Consider the following 24712-nt stretch of genomic DNA (forward strand, 5'->3'; position numbering starts at 1 on the left):
GCTCGCTCCTCCCCGTTGTGGCGGGGACAGAGCCGGGATTGTCCGGCGGGCTCGCCCATCCCGATCCTCCTCCCGCAGCACCGGGAGCCGCGAGCGGCTGGCGGGGGAGGCGGGGACCCCCCCGGGCCGGGAAGGGACCCCCCTGGACAGGACCCTCAGCTTCATCCGCAGGATGACCGGCAAGACAAAGGTAACGGGGAAAAACAACGGGAAAAAACAACGGGGCGGGAGCGGCGCGGCGGGACAAGGGAACAACGGGAAAAGGGGGAGAACGGGACAACGGGAAAGCGGGAAATCGGGAAAACAGGATAATGGGACAACGGGATACCGGGAAAAGGGGATACCGGGAGAACGGGAAAACGGGATACCGGGAGAACGGGAGAATTGGAAAACCGGAGAACGGGAAAATGGAAAACCGGGATAACGGGATGGGTTCAGGGATGCTCCGCCGTGCCTCAGTTTCCCCTCTCCCGCCCGGCTCCGTCGCTCGCTGTTTGCCAGGTTCTGGGATCTAAAAGATCCCAAAGAAAGGAAAGCGCGGGATGTGCTCGGGGAAGGGATCCCCAGCGCTCGTTCCCGCCGCCATCCCTTCCTCGGGAATGTTTTCCTCCTCCTCCTCCTCCTCCTCCTCCTTCCCCTCCCGTGCCTCAGTTTCCCCTCTCCCGCCCCTTCCTGAGGCGCTTTGGTGCCTCAGGGGACGGGGGACCCCCCTCAATTCCCTCCTCAGGGAGGGAAACTGAGGCACGAGGGGACCCCGCAGCCGGCCCTGGCTTTGTGCCCGGTTTTGGGGGGGGGTCAAACCCCGCTCGCCCCACCCCCCTTCCCCCCCGGGCGGCCCCGATTTGCCGCCAAGCGGAGCCGTTAATCCCCGACCTCCTCCTCCTCCTCCTCCTCCTCCTCCTCCCGCCGGATCAGCCGCCAGCTGTTCGCATCTGGGGGGGCCCCGCGTGTCCCCCCCCGGTCCCAAATCCCGCCCGGGATCCGGAACCGCCCGGGGAGCGGCTCCGGCCCCATCCCGGCAGCGCAACGGGGCCGGAACCCGGCCTGCCTCGGGATGTTTATTTGGATTATTGCATTGTTGGTTTGGGGTTTGTTGCAGGGGAAAAGGCGCCTGGAAGTCGGGGTGGGCTTCGGGCTCCGTTTTGGGGTGGGGAGGGGGTCGGTCCTGGCTGGAAAAGGGGGACATGGATGAAATATTCTTCTTAAAATGGCTATTTTGGAAAAAAATATATATATATAATGTAATATAATTAATATAATAATATAATATAATATAATATAATATAATATAATATAATATAATGTAATGTAATGTAATGTAATGTAATGTAATGTAATGTAATATAATATAATATAATATGATATAATATAATATAATATAAATAATAGTAATAGTGATAATAGTGATAAGAATAGTAATAGTAATAACAATAGCAATAACAATAATAACAATAATAACAATAATAACAATACCAATACCAATAATAATACCAATGATAATGATAATGATAATGATAATAATAATAATAATAATAATAATAATAATATTCCCATGGGGGTCTCCTTTGGGGGGCTCCAACCCCCAGATCCGGTACCGCGGATTCCCAATGGGAAGTTCTGATGAGGGATCCTTGTTGGGGTGACTTTGGGGGTCTCCTATGACCGGACCCCCCCCATTTCCCTTCCCACATGGGCTCCCTCCCGGAGCACCCCGGGGTTTCCCCGGTGCTTTTTGGGTGTTTCGGGAGGAAGAGGAGGAGGAGGAGCCGCGGTGCGGGTGTACCCGGAGGAAATGGGGATCTGGGATGGGGAAAGGGGGTGCAAGGGGCGCTCTGAGCGCGTCCTCCCCCCGCTCCGAGCCTCCCCCCGAGGGTTTGATCACGCTTTGGTGACCAGGAGTTCATTAAAACCCGCAGTTTAATTAAAACCCGCAGTTTAATTAAAACCCGGCCTTGGCAGGCCCGGGAAGGAGCCGGGAATGAGTCAGGAGAGAGGCCCAGGAACTGCCAGGGATCTGCCCCGTCCTGGCCTCGGCACCTGGGGGGTTTTCTGCATCCCAGGAATATTTTTCTGCATCCCAGAGATGTTTTTCTGGGTCCCAGGAATATTTTCCTTGATTTCGGGAATATTTTCCTGAATCCCAGGAAGATTTTCCTTGATTTTAGGAATATTTTTCTGGATCTCAGGGAAGTTTTCCTGAATCCCAGGGATATTTTCCTGAATCTCAGGGATATTTTCCTGTAGCTCAGGGATATTTTCCTGTAGCTCAGAGTTGTTTTCCTGGATGTTTTCCTGGATCCCAGGAATGTTTTCCTGGATCCCAGGGAAGTTTTGAATCCCAGGAATATTTTCCTGAATCCCATGAATGTTTCCCTGAATCCCAGGGATATTTTCCTGAATCCCAGGGATATTTTCCTGTATCTCAGGGATATTTTCCTGGATCCCAGGGATGTTTTGAATCCCAGGAATATTTTCCTGAATCCCAGGCATATTTTCCTGTACCTCAGGGATGTTTTCCTGAATCCCAGGAATATTTTCCTGGATCTTAGGGATATTTTCCTGTATCTCAGGGATGTTTTCCTGGATGTTTTCCTGAACTCTAGGGATTTTTCCCCAGGAATGCCCATCCCAATGCATCCTGCCCCTCTCCCCGGGGATTTTTGGCACCGTTCCCTTTCCACAGTCGCTGTTTTTCCCCAGGGAAACTGAGGCAGCCGGGAGCGGCGGCACCTCTGGTTGGCACCGCTGGATTTTTCTGGTTATTCATTAATCCCAGCCCTGCCGGTGGCGCTGCCGTCCCCGTCCCCTCGGTGTCCCCTCGGTGCCACCAGGCCGGGAAATTCGGGATAAAACGACATTTAACTCCTCTGCATCCCAGAACTGCGGGGTTTGGGTTTGTCCTGGCGCTCCCCAAGTGACACTTGGGGACTTGGGGGATCCCCAAAAAGCCACAGCTGGCATCAGGAGCGTTATCCCGGATTGATGCCGTAAATCCCGGCTTATCTCGGCAGAGTTAATGTTCAACCGGCGACGCCAGCCCGGCTCCCGCTGCCAGGGCCGCTCCCAAGCCGCTGTTTTATGGGGAAAAAGTGACATTTCCCCCAAAATAACACTTTTATCCCAGATTTCCACCCCCAGGGAAGCGGCAGCAGCGTGGAGGGGCTCTCCCGGGGAGGATTTGGTGCAGGTGGGAGATGAGAGCCCCAAATTGAAGGAGAGCAGGGCAGGGATTTGTGTCACCCCAAAACCGGAGCTTTGGGGCGTGCAGGGCCTTCGGGATGGGCGGAATTCACAAATGGGATTTGCTGCTTCCTTTCGGGATGGGAAGGGGGTGTTCCCAAAGGTCGGGGCTTTCCAGGGAGTGTGGCAGGGGGGAAACTGAGGCACGGAGAGGAAGGGCTGGACCCGGGGCCACATCCGGAAGGCAGGGGCCGGAGCAGGGGGGGATCCGAGGGGCGGCCCCGGGGATGAAGGGGGTGGTCCAGGGGGATTCTGGGGTCTGATCCTGAGGGGAATGCAGGAATTGATCCCCAGGGATGCTGGGGGTGGTCTGGGGGGATTCTGGGGATTGATCCCGAGGGGAATCCAGGGATTGATCCCCAGGGATGAAGGGGATGGTGTGGAGGGATTCTGGGGTCTGATCCCAAGGGGAATTCAGGGATTGATCCCCAGGGATGAAGGGGATGGTCCGGGGGGATTCCAGGGTCAGATTCCGAGGGGAATCCAGGGATTGATCCCCAGGGATGAAGGGGATGGTCTGGGGGGATTCTGGGGTCTGATCCTGAGGGGAATGCAGGAATTGATCCCCAGGGATGCTGGGGGTGGTCCGGGGGGATTCTGGGGATTGATACCAAGGGATAATGGGGATGGTCCAGGGGCGTTCTGGGGATTGATCCTGAGGGGAATCCAGGGATTGATCCCAAGGGATGAAGGGGGTGGTCCGGGGGGATTCTGGGGTCTGATTCCGAGGGGAATGCAGGGATTGATCCCCAGGGGACTCCAGGGATTGATCCCGAGGGGAATCCAGGGATTGATCCCCACGGATGCTGGGGATGGTCTGGGGGCATTCTGGGGATTGATCCCGAGGGGAATCCAGGGACTGATCCCCACGGATGCTGGGGATGGTCCAAGGGGACTTCAGAGATAAATTCCAAAGGATTTTGGTTGGTGATCCAGGATGAGCCTGGGGGCCAATCCCAAAGGATGCTGGGTGTGATCTCGTGTGGCTGCAGGGGCTGATGCACAGATCCCTCAGGATGCAGAATTAGAGATCCCTTGGGATGTTGGATTACAAATCCTTTGGGGTGCTGGATTCCAAATCCCTTGGGATGTTGGATTCCAAATCCCTTGGGATGTTGGATTACAAATCCTTTGGGGTGCTGGATTCCAAATCCCTTGGGATGTTGGATTCCAAATCCCTTGGGATGTTGGATTACAAATCCTTTGGGGTGCTGGATTCCAAATCCCTTGGGATGTTGGATTCAGATCCCTCGGGACGCTGGGCACAGATTCCTCGGGGTGCTGGGATTCAGATCCCTCAGGATTTTGTATTCAGATTCCTTGGGGTTTTGGATTCAGATCCCTGGAGGTGCAGGATTAGAGATCCCTTGGGATGTTGGGCACAGGTTCCTTGGGATGAAGGAATTCAGATGCCTTGGGATGTTTGATTACAAATCCCTCGGGATTTTGTATTCGGATCCCTCAGGGTGCTGGGCACAGATTCCTTGGGGTGCTGGGATGCAAATCCCTCAGGATTTTGGATTCAGATCCCTCGGGATGCAGGAATTCAGATCGCTCAGGATGTTTAGATTCAGATCCCTCGGGATGTTTGATTACAAATCCCCTCGGGATTTCGGATACAGATCCCTTGGGATGTTGGATTACAAATCCCTCGGGATGCAGGAATTCAGATCCCTGGGGATGTTTGATTACAGATCCTTTGGGATGCTGGGACACAAATCCCTTGGGATGTAGGGACTCAGATCCCTGGGGATGTTGGATTCAGATCCCTCAGGATGTTGGAACACAGATCCCTCGGGATTTCGGATTCAGTTCCTTTGGGATTTTGGATTCAGATCCCTCGGGATGCAGGAATTCAGATCGCTCAGGATGTTTAGATTCAGATCCCCCAGGATGTTGGGACACAAATCCCTCGGGATTTCAGATTCAGATCCCTGGGGATGTTGGATTCAGATCCCTCGGGATTTCAGATTCAGATCCCTCCGGACGCTGCGGTTCCGTGCCCAGATCTGGGCTGAGTCCCGGCTCGGTTCCCTCGGGAGCCGGTCCCGGCGGAGGGTGCGGTGCCGGTCCCGGCGGAGGGCGCGGTGCCGGTCCCGGAGGGGGGCGCGGTGCCGGTGCCGGTCCCGGCGGAGGATGCGGATCCCGGGGCGAGGCTCCGGGGCGCCGATCCCGGGAATCCCGGCTGGATCCCGGCCGGATCCCGGGGACCGCGCTCGAACAAAGGCCCCGCGGGCAGCACGAGGCCGGGGGGCGGCGCCACCCGCCCCCGGGAGGGCGGGACCGGCGGGGACCGGGCAGGGACCGGGAGCACCGGGAGGGGACCGGGAAGGAGCCGGGAAAGAGCCGGGAGAGCACCGGGGAGCACCGGGAGGGAGCCGGGAGCGCTCCCTGGATTATGTCCCGTATCGAGTCGCTGTCGCGAGTTAGGAGCGATCGCGCCAAGGTGGGTCCCGGCAGCGCAGCCCCCCCCCGAGCGGGGTCACCCCATTTTCCAGCCCATTTTGGGGTGGGGGGCTCTTCCCTCCCCGCTCCTGTCTGGGGGGGGAGGGAGGGGTCGCCCCATTCCTCACCCAAACTTGGGGGGCTCTGCCCTGTCCCAGGCGGCCGCGGGGATTTTTTGGGTTATTTTTGGGGTGATTTGGGGTTTTTTTGGGGAGGTTTTCGGGTTTTTTTGGGGAGGTTTTAGGGGTGATGCTCGGGGTGTGTGTGGGGGTTCCGCACCTCGGGGGTCCCGATGGAAATTGGGAGGGGTCCCAGCTGCTCCCCATTGTGCATCGGGGGGTGCTGCCTGCAACAAGGATCCCCCCCCACCCCGCAGCTTTGGGGACCCCCGTGTGTCCCCCCGCTCCCCTCCCCAAACTTCTCCGCCGCCCCAAACTTGGCCCCGACTCTTCCTCATCCTCCTTTCCGCCCGAGCCCCGGGTGACGCGAGGATGAGGATGAGGAAGTCGCCTTCCCCTCCTGCCGGGCGGGGGGGGAGGAAAGAAATTTTCAGGACCCCCACCCCAATTTCTTGTTTTCCATGGAAACAAAGCCCGGCTTGGAGGGGGTTCGGGGATGGGGAAACTGAGGCACGGCAGCGCGGCCGCCGCTCCGACCCCCGTGACCGGGGGGGTGCGGGGGGGGGACCGGGCATGTGGCAATGCCGGCGTGGCGAAACCGGGCGGGGGGGGAGCCCAAAGGGCTTTGTGTGCCCGGACCGGGCATTTTTGGGGGGGCTTCGATGCTCTGAGCCCCTCCTAACACCTCAATTTACCCCAAAATTTGGATTTTTTGGGGACCCCCCCTCCCGCTCTGAGCGCTGTTGGATGCTCTGAGTTGTTCGGGCAGAAAGGGGGGGGGGGATTTGGGGGTGCCCCCACCCCGGAAAGGGTTTTTGGGGGGGTTTTAGGGTGGTTTTGTGGAAGAGGGAAGTGGTTGTTGGTCCCTGGTTTTTTTTTTAATTTTTTTTTTGGTTTTTTTTGGTTTAAAAAAGTTTCGTCCGAGACGTTTTGGCCACACCCAGAGCCGGGGGGGGGGAATCGGGGGTGCCCCCCCCGAGGACGGAACGACCCCAAAAAGCAGCGGGACCCCCCAGACCCGACTGGGAGGGGAAATTTGGGGACCCCCCCGCGGTTTTTTGGGGGATCCCCACCTGCATTTTGGGGGGGGGGGGACTCCTATCAGCGACCCCCCAAAATATCTCAGGGGGTCCCAGATCCCCCCTAAATCCCGGGTGGGTCCAATCTGGAGGGGGAAAATTTGGGGGTTCAGGGGGTCTGGGGGGTCACCCGGTGTTTTTTGGGGGTGGGGGGGATTTGCTGGGATCCCCCCCGTGTTTCCCATCCGGACCCAGCGGGGTCTTTGTTGCCTCGGCCGCGGCTTTGTTCGGCGCCGGGGCTGTCCCCAAAAACGGGGGGAATGTCCCCAAAAAAGGGGGGGATGTCCCCAAAAAAAAGGGGGGAGGAGACCGTCCCCAAAAATGAGGAAATTACCCCCAAAAAGGAGAAGCTCGACCTCCTGTTTTGGGGTTCATCTCTGTCAAATCTCGCTGGGTTTCGGGGTGCGGGCTCCCCCATTTCAGCCCCCCATCCCAAGCCGGTTTTAGGGTGGGGTCTGCGAGCGCCCCAAAGCTCCCCCCGAGCTCCGCGCGGAGTTTTTGGGGCCGGAACAGGAACCCGAAAAGCCCCGGCTCTATTTAAAGCACCGAAACTTCCTCCGCCCCCAGCTCGGGGGGGGTTCGGGAGCGCGGGGACCCCAAAATTCCCCGCTCGGAGCAGCCGCGTGTCCCCGCAGCGCGGTTCGTGCAGGTTTTGGGGTTCGGGGGGGCTTTTTTTGGGGATTTTTGGGGTGCGATCTCTTCCCCTTCCCACCCCCGGGGTTTTTAGGAGGGTGGTCCGAGACCCCCCCAAATTTACAGAAAGGGAGATGCGGGATCTCTAAATCCTCCCAGGGTGATTTTGGGGTTTTTTTGGGTTGTGATCCCCAATTTTTCCTGAGGGTTTGGGGTTCGGGGGGGTCCCGGGGCGGGCAGGAAGCGGCGGCGGCGGCTCCCGCCTTTGTCTGGCGCGGTTCGGTTTCCTCCTCTGGCCGGGGGGGGCCCGAAGTGGGGAGGAAAACACGGAAATGGGTGAGGAGAAAAGCGGGGAAAGAGGGGGAGAAAAGTCGGGGGGAAAAAGAAGAAAAAACGGTTAAAAAAAAAAAATAGACTTTTAAAAAGTGGCGGGGGAATAGAGGAGAAAAAAGGAAAATAATATTTTTAAAAAAGGGGAAATTAACAGGGGGAAAGATGGGGAAATCAGTTAGAAAGAAAAATGCTGTGAAAAAGGGGATGAAGAGATAAAAAAGGGAAAAAACGGTAAAAAAAGGGGAAAGGTGGGGAAAAAGGAATGGTAAAAAAAGGAAAGAAAATCGGGGTGGAAAAGGAAAGAAAAGCAGAAAGATAAAGGAAAGAAAGTGAAGGGATGGAAAGGGAAAAACAGGGGGGAAAAGGGAGGAAAGAATAAAGGGGAAGGAAAGGAAAAAAGCAAAACATGAAAGAAAAAGAAAAGCGAGCAAAGAAAGGGAAGAGAAAAAAGAAAAGAAAAGAACAAAAAAAGGGAGGAAAAAAGAAGCAAAGCGAACAAAACCGGCGGAGCGGAGGCAGAAATCAAAGGCGGACAAACAAGCGGGCGGGAACAATCGCGCTCGGGGCGGATGTCGCGGCCGAGGCTCGGGGGGGGGGGTCCGGGATGTGCTGCTGCTCCTGCGCCCCGTTCCCGGCCGAGGGGGAGCCCGAGGGACCCCGGAGGGTGAGACCCCGCCCCGAGACCCCCGCCCGGGCTTGGGGACATGGGGGGGACACGGGGGGTCCCAGCTGTGGGGTCTCATTGGGGTGTCACTGCTGAGCTGAGGGGTCCCAAATGTGCCCGTGGGGTCCCAGAGGTGCCCAAGGGGTCCCAAAGGTGCCCGTGGGGTCCCACTTTTGATCCGACGGGTCCCAAAAGTCCCTGTGGGGTCCCACTCCTAAGCCAAGGGGTCCCAAAGGTGCCTGAGGGGTCCCAAAGGTGCCCGTGGGGTCCCAGAGGTGCCTGAGGGGGTCTCTGTCCCAATCCAAGGGGTCCCAAAGGTGCCCATGGGGTCCCAAAGATGCCCATAGGGTCCCTCTTCTGATCCCCAGGGTCCCAAAGGTGCCCATGGGGTCCCTGTCCCAATCCCAGGGGTCCCAGAGGTGCCCATGGGGTCCTAAAGGTGCTCGAGGTGTCCCTGTCCCAATCCAAGGGGTCCCAAAGGTGCCCATGGGGTCCCTGTCCCAATCTGAGGGGTCTCAAAGTGCCCATGCAGTCCCACTCCTGTCTATGGGGTCCCTCTCCTGATTCCTGGGGTCCCAAAGGTGCCCGTGGGGTCCCAAAGATGCCCATGGGGTCCCTCTCCTGCTCTGAAGGGTCCCAGAGGTGCCCATGGGGTTCCTGTCCCAATCCAAGGGGTCCCAAAGGTGCCCATGGGGTCCCAAAGGTGTCCGAGGGATGTCTGTCCCAATCCATGGGGTCCCCCCTGTTCTCCCCCCCTCCAGCCCCCCCCGGGGGTCCCTCAGCCCCTTCCCCACCCTCAGATTGGGGGTCGGGAGCAGGGACAGACCCCGGGACCCCCATTTGGGATCGGGGAGCAGAACCGGGGGGGTCCCGAGGCGCTTTTGGGGGGGCTGCTGGTTGGCACCCGCCGGTGCCAGGCACGGCCGGGGCCGCGGGGGTGCCAAGGGGGGGGCAGGGGGCACAAAGGCCGCTCTGTGCCCGTGGGGGGGGCACGGGGGGGTCCGAGGCTGTAAAAAGGGGGGGGGGGGGGTGAGTGAGGGGGGGGGTGGCACCGACTCGCTCCCCTTTTCCATATGGGAAAAAAACCCCAAACCCCAAAACCACCCCCGTGTGGGGCGGGGGCGGGGGGGGGGGGTTCAGCTGCTTCCCCACTTTTTTTGGGGGGAAGGGGGGAGAAAAACGGGGGTGACGGGCTATAAATAGAGAGCGGGGGGCGCCACAGGGGCAGCGTCACCCCCGGCTGCGCCCCCGCAGCCCGTCCCCATTGGGGCTGGCACCGGGGGGGGGGGCGGGATGGCACCGGCAGAGCCTCCGGTTACCGTGGAAACGGCGGAACCGGCGATGCAGGGAAGCGGCGGCGAGCGCCGGGAGCGGGCCGGGCTCTCCCCGTCCTCCGGTGAAGCCCCGGGCGGCACCGGGGAGCGGCGGCTGCCCGCGGCCATGAGCCGCGTGCCCAGGGCACCGGGAGCGGCACCGGGAGGGCGGCCCCGGTGCCGCAGCCCCGTCAGGCGCCCGGTGCCGCTGTCACAGGGCAAGGACAAGGAGAGGATGAAGGAGGGCAAGGAGAAGGACGCGCGTTACACCAACGGGCACCTCTTCACCACCATCTCCGTGTCGGGCATGACCATGTGCTTCGCCTGCAACAAGAGCATCACGGCCAAGGAAGCGCTGGTGTGCCCCAGTGAGTGCCCGGGGGCACGGCGGGGAGGGAAATGCCAGCTGGAGGTGCCCAAAAGGGGATGCCAGGGGGAAAATGCCAGCTGGAGGTGCCCAAAAGGGGATGCCAGGGGGAAAATGCCAGCTGGAGGGGCCCAAAAGGGGATGCCAGGGGGGAAATGCCAGCTGGAGGTGCCCAAAAGGGGATGCCAGGGGGGGGGAAATGCCAGCTGGAGGTGCCCAAAAGGGGATGCCAGGGGGGGGGAAATGCCAGCTGGAGGTGCCCAAAAGGGGATGCCAGGGGGGAAATGCCAGCTGGAGGTGCCCAAAAGGGGATGCCAGGGGGAAAATGCCAGCTGGAGGTGCCCAAAAGGGGATGCCAGGGGGAAAATGCCAGCTGGAGGGGCCCAAAAGGGGATGCCAGGGGGGAAATGCCAGCTGGAGGTGCCCAAAAGGGGATGCCAGGGGGGGGAAATGCCAGCTGGAGGTGCCCAAAAGGGGATGCCAGGGGGGGGAAATGCCAGCTGGAGGTGCCCAAAAGGGGATGCCAGGGGGGAAATGCCAGCTGGAGGTGCCCAAAAGGGGATGCCAGGGGGGGGGAAATGCCAGCTGGAGGTGGCCAAAAGGGGTTGCCAGGGGGATTTTGCCAAGGGGGATTTTCTGGGGGGATGTGGCAGGGAAGGGTTGGCACGGTGGCATGGCTGGGGTGGCTTTGGCAGGGTGGATTTGGTGGGGTGGCTTTGCCGGGGCAGAATTGCTGGGGGTGGCATGGCTGGGGTGGCTTTGCCAGGGTGGCGTTGCCAGGGTGGCATTGCTGCGGTGGCTTTGCCAGGGTGAATTTGGTGGGGTGGCATTGCTGGGGCAGCTTTGCCAGGGTTGATTTGATGGGATGGCTTTGCCAGGGTGGCTTTTCCAGGGCAGAATTGCCACAGTGGCTTTGCCAGGATGGATTGGATGGCTTTGCCAGGGTGGCATTGCTGCAGTGGCTTTGCCAGGGCAGAATCGCTGGGGGTGGCATTGCCAGGGTGTCTTTGCCAGGGTGGCATTGCCAGGGTGGATTGGATGGGGTGGCATTGCCAGACTTGATGGGGTGGCTTTGCCAGGTTGGCTTTTCCAGGGCAGAATTGCCACAGTGGCATCACTGGGGTGGCTTTCCCAGGGTTGGCATTGCCACAGTGGCTTTGCTGCAGTGGCTTTGCCAGGTTGGCATTGCTGGGGTGGCTTTGCTGCAGTGGCTTTGCCAGGTTGGCATTGCCAGGGTGGCATTGCCAGGTTGGCATTGCCAGGGTGGCATTGCCAGGTTGGCTTTTCCAGAGTGGAGTTGCCAGGGTGGCATTGCCAGGGGTGGCTTTGCTGCAGCGGCTTTGGCAGGGTGGCATTGCCATGGTGGCATTGCTGCAGTGGCTTTTCCAGGGCAGAATTGCCAGGGTGGCATTGCTGGGGTGGCTTTGCTGCAGTGGCTTTTCCAGGGTGGCATTGCCAGGTTGGCATTTCCAGACTGGAGTTGCCAGGGTAGCTTTGCCGCAGTGATTTTTTTTTGGGATGGCACTTCTGGGGTATCTTTTCCATCACGGCTTTGCCAGGGCAGAATTGCCAGGGTGGATTTGATGGGGTGGCTTTTGCAGGTTGGCTCTGCCAGGGCAGAAATGCCAGGGTGGCTTTGCCAGGATGAAATTTCCGGGGCGGCTTTGCTGCAGTGGCTTTGCCAGGGTGGAATTGCTGGAATGGATTTGCCAGGGTGGAATTGCTGGAATGGATTTGCCACGATGCATTTGCTGGGGTGGAATTGCCAGGATGGATTTTCTGGGGTGGCTTTGCCAGGGTGGCATTTCTCTGGTGCCTTTGCCAGGGTGGCATTTCTGTGCTGGCATGCCCAGGGTGGCATTGCCGCAGTGTGGAGTTGCCAGGGTGGCTTTTCCTGGGGTGGCTTTGCCGCAGTGGTTTTTTTTCCTCAGGAGGCTTTTTTTGGGATGACTTTTTTTGGGGTGGCTTTGCTGGGGCGGAATTGCTGGGGTGGCTTTGCCAGATTGGATTTGCCGCAGTGCCTTGGCCGGGGCGGCTTTTTTGGGATGATTTCATTTGGGGTGGCATTGCCAGCATGGCTTTTTTGGGGCGGCTTTGCTAGGATGACTTTTTGGGGTGGCCTTGCCAGGGTGAATGTGCCAAGGTGGCTTTTTTGGGGTGGCTTTTTTGGGGTGGCATTGCCAGGATGGTTTTTTTGGGACAGCTTTTTTTGGGTGGCCTTGCCAGGATAATTTTTTGGGGTGGCTTTTTTGGGGCGGCTTTTTTGGGGCGGCTTTGCCAGGATGACTGTGCCATGGTGGCATTTAATGGGTGACTTTTTTGGGGTGGCTTTGCTAGGATGACTCTTTTGGGGTGGCTTTTTTGGAGTTGCCTTGCCAGGACAACTGTGCCAAGGTGGCTTTTTTGGGATATATTTTTGGGGTGGCCTCACCAGAATGATTGTGCCAAGGTGGCTTTTTTGGGGTGGCTTTTTGGGGTGGCCTCACCATGATGATTGTGCCAAGGTGGCTTTTTTTGGGGTGGCTTTTTTAGGGTAGCCTTGCTAGGATGACTTTTTTCAGATGGCTTTTTTGGGGTGGCCTTGCCATGGTGGCTTTCCCAAGATGCCATTTCTGGGGTGGCTTTGCCGCATGGGCACCGCAGTGCCCGTTCCCAGAGCCCCATTCCTGCCCGGTTTGCTGCCTGGAGCAGGAGATGCTTTCTCCATTTCTCCACCCTGGCACGTCGCAGCTCCCTGGCGCTGGTGGCCCCGCTCTGGCTCGGTGCCCTCAGGCTGGGGCAGCTGCTCCGTGGCAGCTGCAGCTCCGTGTGCTCCTCACCCACCCTCATTCCCACCACATCTGCTGCCGTCACTCTGCCCTGCCAGCAGCCGGGGGAGGAGGGGTGGCAGGAGGGTCCCCGTGGCCTTTTTGTCACCTCTCGGTGTCCCCCAGCCTGCAACGTCACCATCCACAACCGCTGCAAGGACACGCTGCCCAACTGCACCAAGGTGAAGCAGAAGGTGAGCGCGGCGCCACCGGGGCGTGGGGGAGCCGTGGGGAGGAGGGGACACGGGGGAGGTGGCGCTGGGGACACGCGAGGACAGTGACGAGGACAGTGACGCTTCCGCTCCCCCGCAGCAGCAGAAGGCGGCGCTGCTGAAGAACAGCTCAGCGCTGCAGTCGGTGTCCCTGCGCAACAAGAGTGAGTGGGGGCAGCTTTCCTTTCCTTTTTTTTCCTTTCCTTTTTTTTCCTTTCCTTTCCTTTCCTTTCCTTTCCTTTCCTTTCCTTTCCTTTCCTTTCCTTTCCTTTCCTTTCCTTTCCTTTCCTTTCCTTTCCTTTCCTTTCCTTTCCTTTCCTTTCCTTTCCTTTCCTTTCCTTTCCTTTCCTTCCCTTCCCTTCCCTTCCCTTCCCTTCCCTTCCCTTCCCCCTTCCCCCTTCCCCCTTTCCTCTCCCTTTTCCTTCTCATTTTCCCCTTTTCCTTTCCTTTTCCCCTTTCCCCTTTTCCTTTCTCCTTCTCCTTCCCCTTTCCTTCTCCTTTCCTTCCCTTTCCCCTTTCCTTTTTTCCCTTTTCCCTCCCCTCCCCCGTGTCCCTGCCCATCCCGGGGGGTGACAGGGGTGTCCCAGCACTGTCCCCTCCCCAGATGCCATCCGGGAGCGCCCCAACTCTGCCATCTACCCCTCGGAGAGTTTCCGCCAGACGCTGCTGGGGCCGCGCCGCGGCCGCCCCTCGCTGTCCCTGTCCAAGAGCGTCTCCACCACCAACATCTCGGGGTAAGGACGGGTGACAGGGGGGACAGGAGGTGTCCCCGGTGTCCCCAACATGTCCCACCCCCTCTCCAGGACGTTCAACAATGACTTTTTTTGGGGGGCGGAATTGCCGGGGCCTCTTTGCAAGATTGGATTTGCCGCAGTGGCTTTGCCATGGTGGCTTTTTTGGGACAGCTTTTTTTGGGACAGCTTTTTTGGGGTGGCTTTGCCAGGATGACTGTGCCATGGTGGCTTTTTTGGGGTGGCCTTGCCAGGACAACTCTGCCATGGTGGCTTTTTTGGGACGGCTTTTTTGGGGTGGCTTTTTTGGGATGGCTTTGCCAGGATGACCATGCCATGGTGGCTTTTTTAGGGTGGCCTTGCCACGACGACTGTGCCATGGTGGCTTTTTTGGGATGGATTTTTTGGGATGGCTTTTTTGGGGTGACCCTTTTGGGGTGGCTTTTTTAGGGTGGATTTTTGGGATGGCTTTTTTGGGGTGGCTTTTTTGGGGTGGCTTTTCCCCATCATGTCCCCATCATGTCCCACCCCCTCTCCAGGAATTTCAACGATGACTCTCCCCTGGGCATCCGGCGCATCCTGTCCCAGTCCACCGATTCCCTCAACATGCGCAACCGGACGCTCTCGGTGGAGTCGTTGATCGACGAAGGTGGGGACAGCGCTGGGGATGCCGTGAGGGCGCAGGGGAGGGACACGGGGGCTCCATGTCCCCGCTGATGTCACCTGCAGGCCCTGACGTCATCCTGAGCCAGCTGCTGAGCGATCTGGAGGCGGATGGGAAGGAGTTTGAGGCGGATTCCTGGAGCCTGGCGGTGGATAACAGCTTCCTGCAGCAGCACCGCATGGACGTCATGAAGCGGCAGGACGTCATCTACGGTGAGGGGACGGAGGGACGGGGACACGGGGACAGGGGTGGGACACAGGCGTGGGGAATGTGAGGATGGGAAAGGGATACAGGGGTGGGGATGCAGAGATGGGGGACACGGGGACAGGGGATGCAGGTAGAGGTTGGAGAAGCAGGAATGGGGACAAAAGGACAGGACAGAGGGTGAGGGGACAGGGAGGCGGGAGTGGGGACACAGGGCCAGGCTGGGTGGCTGTCCCTGGGGTCCTGCTCCCTCTGTGCTGTTGTTGGGGTGCTGTCCCTGTCCCCAGGGGTGGGGTGCTGTCCCTGGGGTTGTGTCCCTGTACCTGAGAGTTCTATCCCAGTCCCAGGGGACACTGTCCCTGTCCCTAAGGGCTCTGTCCCAGTCCCTGTGGGTGCTGTCTCTGTCCCCTGTCCCTGAGGCTTCTGTCCCCGTCCCTGGGGCTGTGTCCCTGTCCCCATGGTGCGTCCCTGTCCCCAAGGGTTCTGTCCCTGTGGTGTGTCCCTGTCCTGGGGCTGTGTCCCTGTCCCCAAGAGTTCTGTCCCTGTCCTCATGGCTGTGTCCCTGTCCCCGAGGGTTCTGTCCCTGTCCCTGGGTGTTCTGTCCCCGTGGTGTGTCCCTGTCCCCAAGAGTGCTGTCCCTGGGGCTGTGTCCCTGTCCCTGAGGGTTCTGTCCCTGTCCCTGGGGGTTCTGACCCTGAGGATTCTGTCCCTTTCCTTGGGGCTGTGTCCCTGTCCCTGTGGGTGTGTCCCTATCCCCTAGGGTTCTGTCCCCATGGTGTGACCCTGTCCCCAAGGGTTCTGTCCCTGGGTGTGGTGTCCCTGTGGCGTGTCCCTGTCCCCGAGGGTCTGTCCCCGTGGTGTGTCCCTGTCCCTGGGGCTGTGTCCCTATCCTCATGGGTTCTGTCCCTGTCCCCATGGCTGTGTCCCTGTCCCCGTGGCGCGTCCCTGTGCCCTGGTGACCCCGCCGTGCCCCCGCAGAGCTGATGCAGACGGAGCTGCACCACGTGCGGACGCTGAAGATCATGGGCGCCCTGTTCCGCAGGGCCATGCTGGAGGAGCTGCAGCTGGACCCCGGCACCGTCCAGCGCATCTTCCCCTGCCTGGACGAGCTCAGCCACATCCACGAGCGCTTCCTGGCCCAGCTCCTGGAGCGGCGCCGGGAGTCGCTGGCCCAGGACAGCAACAAGAACTTCGTCATCGACCGCCTCGGTGACATCCTCGTCACCCAGGTGGGCAGAAAATGGGGATTTGGGGGGTGGGATGCAGGGAGATGAGGGTTTGGGGGACTGGGAGGCGGTGAATGGGTTAGCAGGGTGCTCTGGGGTGGGGATGGCGGAGGGGACGCTCTCACTGATGTCCCCTCATTGTTCCCACTGCCAAGTTCTCGGGCCCCAGCGCGGAGCAGCTGCGCAAAGCCTACGCCGAGTTCTGCAGCAAGCACACCAAGGCGCTCAAGGAGTACAAGGACCTGCTGGCCCGGGACAAACGCTTCCAGCAGTTCATCAGGGTGGGCTCCCTGGGGACCCCCGGGCTGGGGAGTGGGGTCTGCATCTTCTGGGGGACCCCCAGGATGGGGATCAGGGTCTGCATCCCCCCGGGATGGGGTTTGGGGTCTGCATCCTCTGGGGGATGCCTGGGATAGGGGTTGGGGTCTCCATCCTCTGAGGGACCCCTGGGATGGGTATCAGGGTCTGCATCTCCCCAGGATGTGAGTTGGGGTCTGCATCCTCTGGAGGATCCCTGGGATGGGGATCAGGGTCTCAATCCTCTGGGGGATCCCCGGGATGGCAGCTGGGGTTTCCATCCTCTGGGGGACCCCCAGGATGGGTATCAGGGTCTGCATCCCCCCAGGGTGAGAGCTGGGGTCTCCATCCTCTGAGGGACCCCTGGGCTGAGGATTGGGGTCTCCATCCTCTGGGGGATCCCCAGGATGGGAGTTGGGTTCTCCATCCCTCCATCCTCTGGGGGATCCCTGGGATGGGGATGGGGGTCTGCATCCCCCCGGGATGGGGTTTGGGGTCTCCATCCTCTGGGGGACTCCCAGGACGGGGAGAGGGGTCTGCATCCTCTGGGGGACCCCTGGAATGGGGGTCTCCATCCTCCAGCACATTCCAGTGGAAAACCCTTCTCCTACCCCCATGCCTCAGTTTCCCCAACTTGTGTCCCTCCCTCCCTGAGCTCCGGGGGTCTCTGCTTTGCGGGAAGGGGGGGTCATTGATGGAGGGGGGTCTCTGCTTTTGGGGGTCTCTGCTTTCGGGGCTCTCTGCTGACGCTGTGCCCCCCCAGCGGGTGACGCGCTCCCCTCTGCTCCGCCGCCACGGCGTCCCCGAGTGCATCCTGCTGGTGACGCAGCGCATCACCAAGTACCCGGTGCTCATCGAGCGCATCCTCAAGAATTCCAAAGGTACCTGGGAGGGGCTGGGACCCACTCAGGGCAGGAATTCCATGATGTCAGGAGACCCAGGACATCCCTGTGGCTGTCCTGAGCAGCCCAGACCCTGCCAGGGGGCTCAGAGACCCTGGCACAGAGCCCAAGGTGCCCCTGTGGGTTTGATTACGACCTGTGGAGCAAATCACCAGCCTTGTATGAAGATCTGCAAGCCACAACAATTTAGGTAGAATATTAGTGAAGTTATCACGGGGTAGAAAAGTAGATTTTAGGGGGTTTGGTATGGGAGTTCAAGAGGCAAGATGGAGGGAACTGGGTGTGTCCTGCCTTTCTCCTTCTTCTTCTTCTTCTTGGTCTCCAGCTCCTGCTGTGATGTTGACACTTATAGATTGGTCTGGAGTAGAAGATCACTAACATAGGTGATAGGTATTGGAAAGTAATTGTAAATATTGTACACGTCGTTTTTAGTATAAAGATAACACCACTCAGAGTACCTGGACTGTCTTGCTGAGGTGACCTCAGCAAGGCAGGAGAAAATTTTTTACAGATAAGATAAAGATATGGATTCTCTCTTGAGACCGAGAAATGAGGAGCCCTGGCTCCTCCTTCAAGTGCCAAGCTGGGAAGAGAGACTTTGGAACTTTTCTCGGGGTAGCTCTGAGCAGCCAAAGATCCCAACACCGTCTTCGCTTCCCTTCTCGCAGACAACGAGGGCGACTGTGCGGACCTGTCGCGGGCGCTGCGCCTGGTGAAGGAGCTGCTGTCGGCCGTGGACGAGGAGGTGCACGCCTGGGAGCTCCGCGGGCGCCTCTGGGATGTGTTCCGGCGCGTGGATCCCCGCGCCAAGGTGCCGCTGTGCTGGGACAGCCGGCCCGGCGCCTTCGGCAGGGACGAGCTGCTCCGCAGGAAGCTGGTGCACAGCGGGGGCATGCTCTGGAAAACGGCGGCCGGGCGCTTCAAAGGTGGGAAAATTTGGGGGGAAAAATGGGATTGGGGGATGTGCAGGGAATGGGGATGCACATGGAGGAGGATGTTGGCGGAGCTGCTCTCGCCATGGCTGAATTTGGGGTCAGCCCTGGGATTTGTGGGGGCTCAGCAGGGTGAACCCTCCCACTCACCCCAATTCATCCCTGTGGGATTTTTCCTCACTCAGGGTCACCAAACGTGGGAATGTTCCTCACTCGGGGTCACCAATTGTGGTGGTGTTCACAGGGGTCCCAGGATGAAGGGAGGGATGAGAATCTTGTTCTCCATGTTTTAGAAGACTAATTTATTATTTGATTATATATAATATATTAAAACTATACTAAAAGAATAGAAGAAAGGATTTCATCAGAAGGCTTGAAAAGGAAAGGAATGGATCCCATCCCATTGATCTGACCCCATGGATTCCATCCCATGGATTCCATCCCATTGATCCCATCCCATTCCATTGATCACATTGATCCCATCCCATTCCATTCCATCACATTGATCCCATCCCACTGATTCCATTGATCAGAAGGCTTGAAAAGGAGAGGAATGGAATGATAACAAAATCTTATGACTCTCAGAGAGTCTGAGACATCTTGGACTGTGATTGCCCATTAATTAGAAACAACCCCATGAGACCAATCACAAATGCACCTGTTGCATTCCACAGCAGCAGATAATCTTTGTTTACATTTCATTCCTGAGGCTTCTCAGGAAAAAAAATCCTAGCAAAAGGATTTTTCATCAAATCTGTCTGTGACCCATCCCAGACGTCCTGGTGCTGCTGATGACGGACGTGCTGGTGTTCTTGCAAGAGAAGGACCAGAAATACACCTTCCCCATGCTGGTGAGCTTCTCCTCCTCACCCTGACCCTCACTGGGGTCTCCAGGGCACCATTCCCCATTCCCAACGCTCCCCAACCGCTCAGGACAAGCCTGCTGTCATCTCCCTGCAAAACCTGATCGTGAGGGACATCGCCAACCAGGAGAAGGGCATGTTCCTGATCAGCGCGGCCCCGCCCGAGATGTACGAGGTGCACGCGGCCTCGCGGGACGACCGCAACCACTGGATGAAGGTCATCCAGCAGGCCGTCAGCCTGTGAGTGTCCCCTGGGAACTGGGGACACCTGGGAGCCCCCTCAGGATGTTTGGGAGTCTTTGGGGGGCCATGGGTACAGGATGGGTGTGGGGTGTGGAGGGGAAAAGGGGATGGGTGTGGGGTGATGGGGTTGGGGGGTTCTGGTTCTGATCCCCCTCCCCATCCCGGCTCTCCCAGCTGTCCAAGCCGCCAGGATTTTCCCCTGATTGAGACGGAGACTGAGGCGTCCTTGAGGAAGCTGAAAGGTGGGGGCTCATCCCTGTTCATCCCATCCCTTCCCGTCCATCTCATTGATCCCATCCCATTGATGCTGTCCCATGGATCCCATTCCATCTCATTGATCCCATTGATCCCATCCCATCCCATCCCATTGATCCCACCCCATCCCATCCTATGCATCCCATCCCATCCCATCCCATTCATCTCATTCATCCCATTGATCCCACCCCACTGATCCCATTCCATCCTATGCATCCCATGCCATCCCATTGATCCCATTGATCCCATCCCATCGATCCCATCCCATCCATCCCATTCCATCCCATTGATCCCATCCCATCGATCCCATCCCATCTCATTGATCCCATTCCATTGATCCCATTGATCCGATTTATCCCATTGATCCCAACCCATCTCATCCTATGCATCCCATCCCATCCCATCCTATCCCATCCCATCGTTCCCATCGATCTCATCCCGTCGATCCCATCCCATCAATCCCATCTCATCTCATTGATCCCATTGATCCTATTGATCGCATTCCACCGATCCCATCCCATCCCATGGCTCCCACCCCAATTAATCCCCGCTGACCCCAATCCCCAGAGCGGATGGAGCAGCAGGACCGGCAGATCGCGGCGCTGCTGGAGGACAAGGTTGGCATCTTTGCCGACATGCTGGCGCTGGGCAGCGGCTGCTCCGAGCCCCCCGCAGCCCCCCGGGGCACCCCCTTCCCTGGGGACCCCGCCCGGGGCCCCCGCGGGGACGTTCTGCTGCACGACGCCATCCGGGAAGGTACGGCAGCCTTCTGGAACCTTCTTTGAGGCATTTTAATACATTTTTGGGTGTTTATAACATATTTAATATAGCTTAGTTACTTTTAGAGGGGTAAAAATTAATAGAGTGGGGGATTTTTTCCCCTTTTTCCCCATTCCCCCCTTTTCCCTGCTTTGTTCCCTTCTCATTCCCATCTTTCTCCTCATTGTCCCCTGTTCCCTCTTGCCCTATTCCTCCTTTTTTTCCCCCTTTTCCCCCATTCCCTCCTTTTCCCCCTTTCCCTTGCTCTGTCCCCTTCCCCCCTTTCCTCTCATTGCCTCCAATTCCCCTTTTTTTCCCCTTTTTCCCCCCTTTTCCCCCTTTCCCCTTTTTTGTTGTAGTGTCGGAAATAAAAACCATAAAATAATAAACAAAAGGCGAAATAGTAAACTGAGAAAATTGAGTTAGGTGTTAGACTAACAGGTGTTTTTGTTTCTGGTAAAACATTTTATAGAAGTGGTTTGTTTCTTTGTTTACTCCTTTTTCTAGTTAATTGCTTAGGTGGGACTTTTTGGGTTTTGTCTAATCAGCTTAGTTTAAGGCGAAATTTAAGTTTTAGGTGAAATTAAGTTTAAGGTGCGATTCTTTAGGTTTATGAGGTGGCTTTTTTCACCTGATCAAAGAGAGAAACTTCCAGGCTTCTTTCCTTTTGAAGAGAACAAAAAAAATCATTTTGTCACTCCATCAACAAAAAGCAGCTCTGGGATGGGGTGGGAAGGAGAAGTATGGGATGTTCTGGGGTGGGGATGGAAAATTCTGGATGCCTCAGGATGGGGAAACTGAGGCAGGGCTCCGCCTTTCCCCCACAGTGGAGTGCCTGAAGGAGATTTTCACGGGATGCAACCGGGACCGGGACCAGAACCAGAACCAGAACCAGAACAACCCCCCCGAGGCCGAGAGCTGCCCCAGCCCCAGCGCCAGCAGTAAGGGGGGGACACAGGGAGGGGTTCCTGGGTTGGGGGGACCCCCGGGACCCCCTTGGGGCTCACCCAACCCTCCCCTGCAGACGGTGACTCCGGCAGCATCAACGGCTCCTTGGAATTCCGGGCGGATCCGGACGCTGGGCAGCGGGTGAGTTGGGGAGGGGGCACAAGGAGGGACGGTTGGGGGGCACAGGGAGACATTTGGGGACCCCCAACCCACACTGGGACCCTCAGCGTCACCCCACTCTCTTCCACAGGACGGGAATGGGAACCAGGTCCCGCCGAGGGGATCCCAGGAGGTGAGCAAAGGGTTTTGGGGTTTTGGGGTGGTGCTCACCCCGTGGTGCTCAGTGGGTCCCCCCGGTGTGGCACTTGGGGTTCACCTTCCCTCTCCCCAAATTCTATTCCCTGCAGGAGATCAACCAGCGCCTGGTGAACCTGTACGGGCTCCTGCTGCGGCTGCAGGTGGGACAGGGGGACACGAGGGGGGACACAGGGGGTACCCCTGCCCAAATCGATTCTGCTCCCAAATCCATCCTGCTCCCAAATCCATGCCCTGTCCTCTTTGCCCTCTTTGTCCCCATCCCATTCCCCTCTTTCTTCTCATTGCCCCCTATTCCCTCTTGCCCTACTCCCCCTTTTTTCTCCCTTTTTCCCCTTTTTTATCCCTTTTTATCCCACTTTTCCCCCTTTTTCTCCCCTTTTTTTCCTCCTCCTTTTCCCCTCTTTCTCCCCCTTTTTTCCCCCTTTTTCCAATTCCCCCCTTTTCCCCCTTTCCCTCTTTGTCCCCTTCCCATTCCCCTCTTTCTCTCCATTGCCCCCTGTTTCCTCTTGCCCTATTCCCCCTTTTATCCCCCCTTTTCCCCATTCCCCCCTTTCCCCCCTTTCCCCTGCTTTGTTCCCTTCTCATTCCTCTTTCTCCTCATTGCCCCTTTCCATCTTACCCTATTCTCCCTTTTTTCCTCCCTTTTTCTCTCCCTTTTTTCCTCCCTTTTATTTCCCCCTTTTTTCCCCCTTTCCCCCCCTTTTTCTCCATTCCCCCCTTTTCCTCCTTTCCTGCTTTGTTCCCTTCCCATTCCTCTCTTTCTCATTGCCCCCTGTTCCCTCTTGCCCTATTCCTCCTTCTTTTCCCCCATTTTTCTTCCCCATTTCTCCCCCTGTTTTCCCCCCTTTTTTCTCCCCTTTTCCCCCTTCCCCCCCATTTTTACCCCTTTTTTCTCCCTTTCCCCCCTGCCTTTTTTCCCCATTTTCTCCTCCTTTTTCCCCCCATTCCCCCCCTTTTTTCTCCCTTTTTTCCTCCCTTTTTTCTCCCTTTTTTTCTCCCTTTTCCCCCCCTTTTTTCTCCCCTTTTTTCTCCCTTCTTTCCCCTTTTTACCCCTTCTTTTCCCCCCCTTTTTTCCCCTTTCCCCCCCTTCTTTTCCCCCTTTTTTTTCCCCTTTTCCCCCCCATTTTTCCCCCCCATTTCCCCCCCCATTTCCCTCCCCTTTTTTCCCTCCTGTCCTTTCCCCTGTCCCTTCCCCTGACCCCTCCGTGCCCCCAGGTGCACCTGACGCACCAGGAGGTGCTGCTGGAGCTGCAGCTGCCGGAGGGGCTGCAGCGGCCGCGGCCCCGCCGGGGCTCGCAGCCGGCCGTGCCGGTAACGGGAGCGGCGGAACCGGGCGCCGGGGCGGAGCTGGCGCTGCTGCAGCGGCAGCACGGGCTGGTGCAGGAGGAGCTGAGCCGCTGCCGCCAGCTGTGCCAGGAGCGGGCGCAGGAGGCGGCGGCGCTCGAGTCGCGCCTGCGGGACAGCGAACGGGAGCGCTCCCGGTTGGAACGGGAGCTGCAGGAGGCGCGGGGGGCACCGGCGGCGGCGGCGCCGCGGGGACGGAGGGCGGCGGAGCCTCGGCGGAGGAGCCTCCCGGCGGGGGATGCGCTGTACCTGAGCTTCACCCCGCCGCAGGTGAGCGCCGGGCACCGGCGGCACTGAGGGCACCGGAGGGACTGGGGGAACGGGAGGGACTGGGGGAATGGGAGGGACTGGGGGAATGGGAGGGACTGGGGGGACTGGGGGCACCGAGGGCACCAGAGGGATTGAGGGCGCCGGGGGGACCAAGGGCACCGAGGGCACTGGAGGGACCGAGGGCACTGAGGACATCAGAGGGAGCAGGGGCACCGAGGGCATAGGAGGGAATGGGGGCACTGGAGGGAGCAGGGGCACTGAGGGCACCGGAGGGACCAGGAACACTGAGGGCACTGGAGGGAGCAGGGCCACCAGAGGGACCGAGGGCACTGGAGGCAGTGGGAGCACTGACGGCACTGGAGGGACTGGGGGGCACTGAGGGCGCCGGGGGGACTGAGGGCATCAGAAGGACCAGGGGCACCGAGGGCACAAGAGGGACTGGGGGCATTGAGGGCACTGGAGGGAGCAGGGGCACTGGGGGCACCAGAGAAACTGGGGGCACCGAGAACACCACAGGGACCAGGGGCACAGAGGGGCACCGGAGGCACCGGGGGCACTGAGGGCATCAGAGGGACCAGGAGCACCAGAGGGCACCGGAGGGAGCAGGGGCGCCAGAGGAACCGAGGGCACTGGGGGCACCGGAGGCACCGGAGGGACAGGGGGCGCCGAGGGCACCAAGGACACCAGAGGGACCGGGGGCACCGGGGATGGGCAGAGCCCGGGGAGTCTCTGTGAGTTGTATCCGGCCGCACCCCCCACGCGTGAAGGGGGGCTCTGGGTGACCCCCTCCCCGTTCCCCCCCCGCAGCTGAGCCACGCCAGCCCCCCCGCCGCTGTCCCGTTCCACGGCCCCGCCTTCCCCGGCTCCCGGGACGAGCTGGAATTCCGCGGAACCGACCCCGAGAGGCTGCGGGAGGGCGAGGACACCCTGGACGTGCTCCTGGAGGACGAGGGGGGCTTGGGGGGTCGCCACTCCCCCCCCGCCAGCCCCCGAGGTGGGTCCCTGTTTTTTGGGGGGGGGGGGGGGGTAAATCCCACCTTGGTGTCCCGATTTTATTTTGTTAACCCGGAGTTTTTCCATAGATTTCCTGAGGATGCAGGATATTCCCGAGGAGGTGGAGAACAGCCAGGAGCTGAAGGAGGGCGACGGGGACAGTTAGGGACCCCCGCAGCCCCCCCAGCACCCCACGATTCCCCCCCAGGACACGCCGGGGGCTGGATGCAGCTGTGGGGAGCGTTGGGAAAAGCGGGATGGGGACGCTGCTATTCCCACGGGAGCCTTATGGGAATTTGGGGGGCGGGGGGGTCCTGTCGCCCCCTCCCCTACTCCAACCCGGGGGGGACAGGGGTGACAGCGTGTCCCTCCTCTTCCCGCCGGGATTTATTTATTTATTTGGATGTTTTGGGGTGCGGGAGGTGGGGGGGGACACGGACACCTCCCGTTCCTGGGTCAGCGGTGACAGTGACCCCCCCCCCCGGTATCGGGGGGCTGCCCGAGGGTGGGGCGGGGAGGGACGGGGTCCCCGCGGATTAACTGTAAAAACA

General features: G+C 59.0%; 1 protein-coding gene across 3 annotated transcripts; it reads left to right on the forward strand.

Moving 5' to 3' along the window:
• The first annotated feature begins 172 nt into the window (after positions 1 to 172).
• Positions 173 to 24647, forward strand: ARHGEF2 (Rho/Rac guanine nucleotide exchange factor 2). 3 transcript variants are annotated; one of them, XM_054294788.1, is made up of 22 exons: positions 173 to 190; positions 10044 to 10194; positions 13127 to 13194; positions 13313 to 13376; positions 13817 to 13946; positions 14483 to 14592; positions 14673 to 14819; positions 15790 to 16040; positions 16193 to 16318; positions 17098 to 17215; positions 17905 to 18162; positions 18943 to 19019; positions 19102 to 19271; positions 19449 to 19516; positions 20097 to 20285; positions 21116 to 21229; positions 21313 to 21377; positions 21487 to 21528; positions 21644 to 21694; positions 22770 to 23168; positions 23976 to 24162; positions 24251 to 24647. In XM_054294788.1, exons 1-22 carry the CDS (start codon positions 173 to 175, stop codon positions 24325 to 24327), a joined length of 2880 nt encoding a protein of 959 aa, XP_054150763.1. In that variant the 3' UTR covers positions 24328 to 24647. The 3 variants fall into 3 exon arrangements, with proteins under 3 accessions (XP_054150763.1, XP_054150761.1, XP_054150762.1); XM_054294786.1 differs by lacking the exon at positions 173 to 190 and adding an exon at positions 5669 to 5686; XM_054294787.1 differs by lacking the exon at positions 173 to 190 and adding an exon at positions 5669 to 5686 and having other exon boundaries at positions 13316 to 13376.
• Positions 24648 to 24712: the final 65 nt, after the last annotated feature.

Source organism: Melozone crissalis, unplaced genomic scaffold (genome assembly GCF_028551555.1).
Source record: "Melozone crissalis strain CALT ecotype California unplaced genomic scaffold, PUWL_Pcris_2 ptg000323l_1, whole genome shotgun sequence".
Lineage (NCBI taxonomy): Eukaryota > Metazoa > Chordata > Aves > Passeriformes > Passerellidae > Melozone > Melozone crissalis.

What these genes read in the sequence shown, in the direction of transcription:
- ARHGEF2 (XM_054294788.1), top strand. An exon ending in GCGGCAGGACGTCATCTACG is followed by an intron (nt 14,820 to 15,789) that starts GTGAGGGGACGG and finishes GTGCCCCCGCAG; the next exon opens with AGCTGATGCAGACGGAGCTG. An exon ending in CCCCAGCCCCAGCGCCAGCA is followed by an intron (nt 21,230 to 21,312) that starts GTAAGGGGGGGA and finishes CCTCCCCTGCAG; the next exon opens with ACGGTGACTCCGGCAGCATC.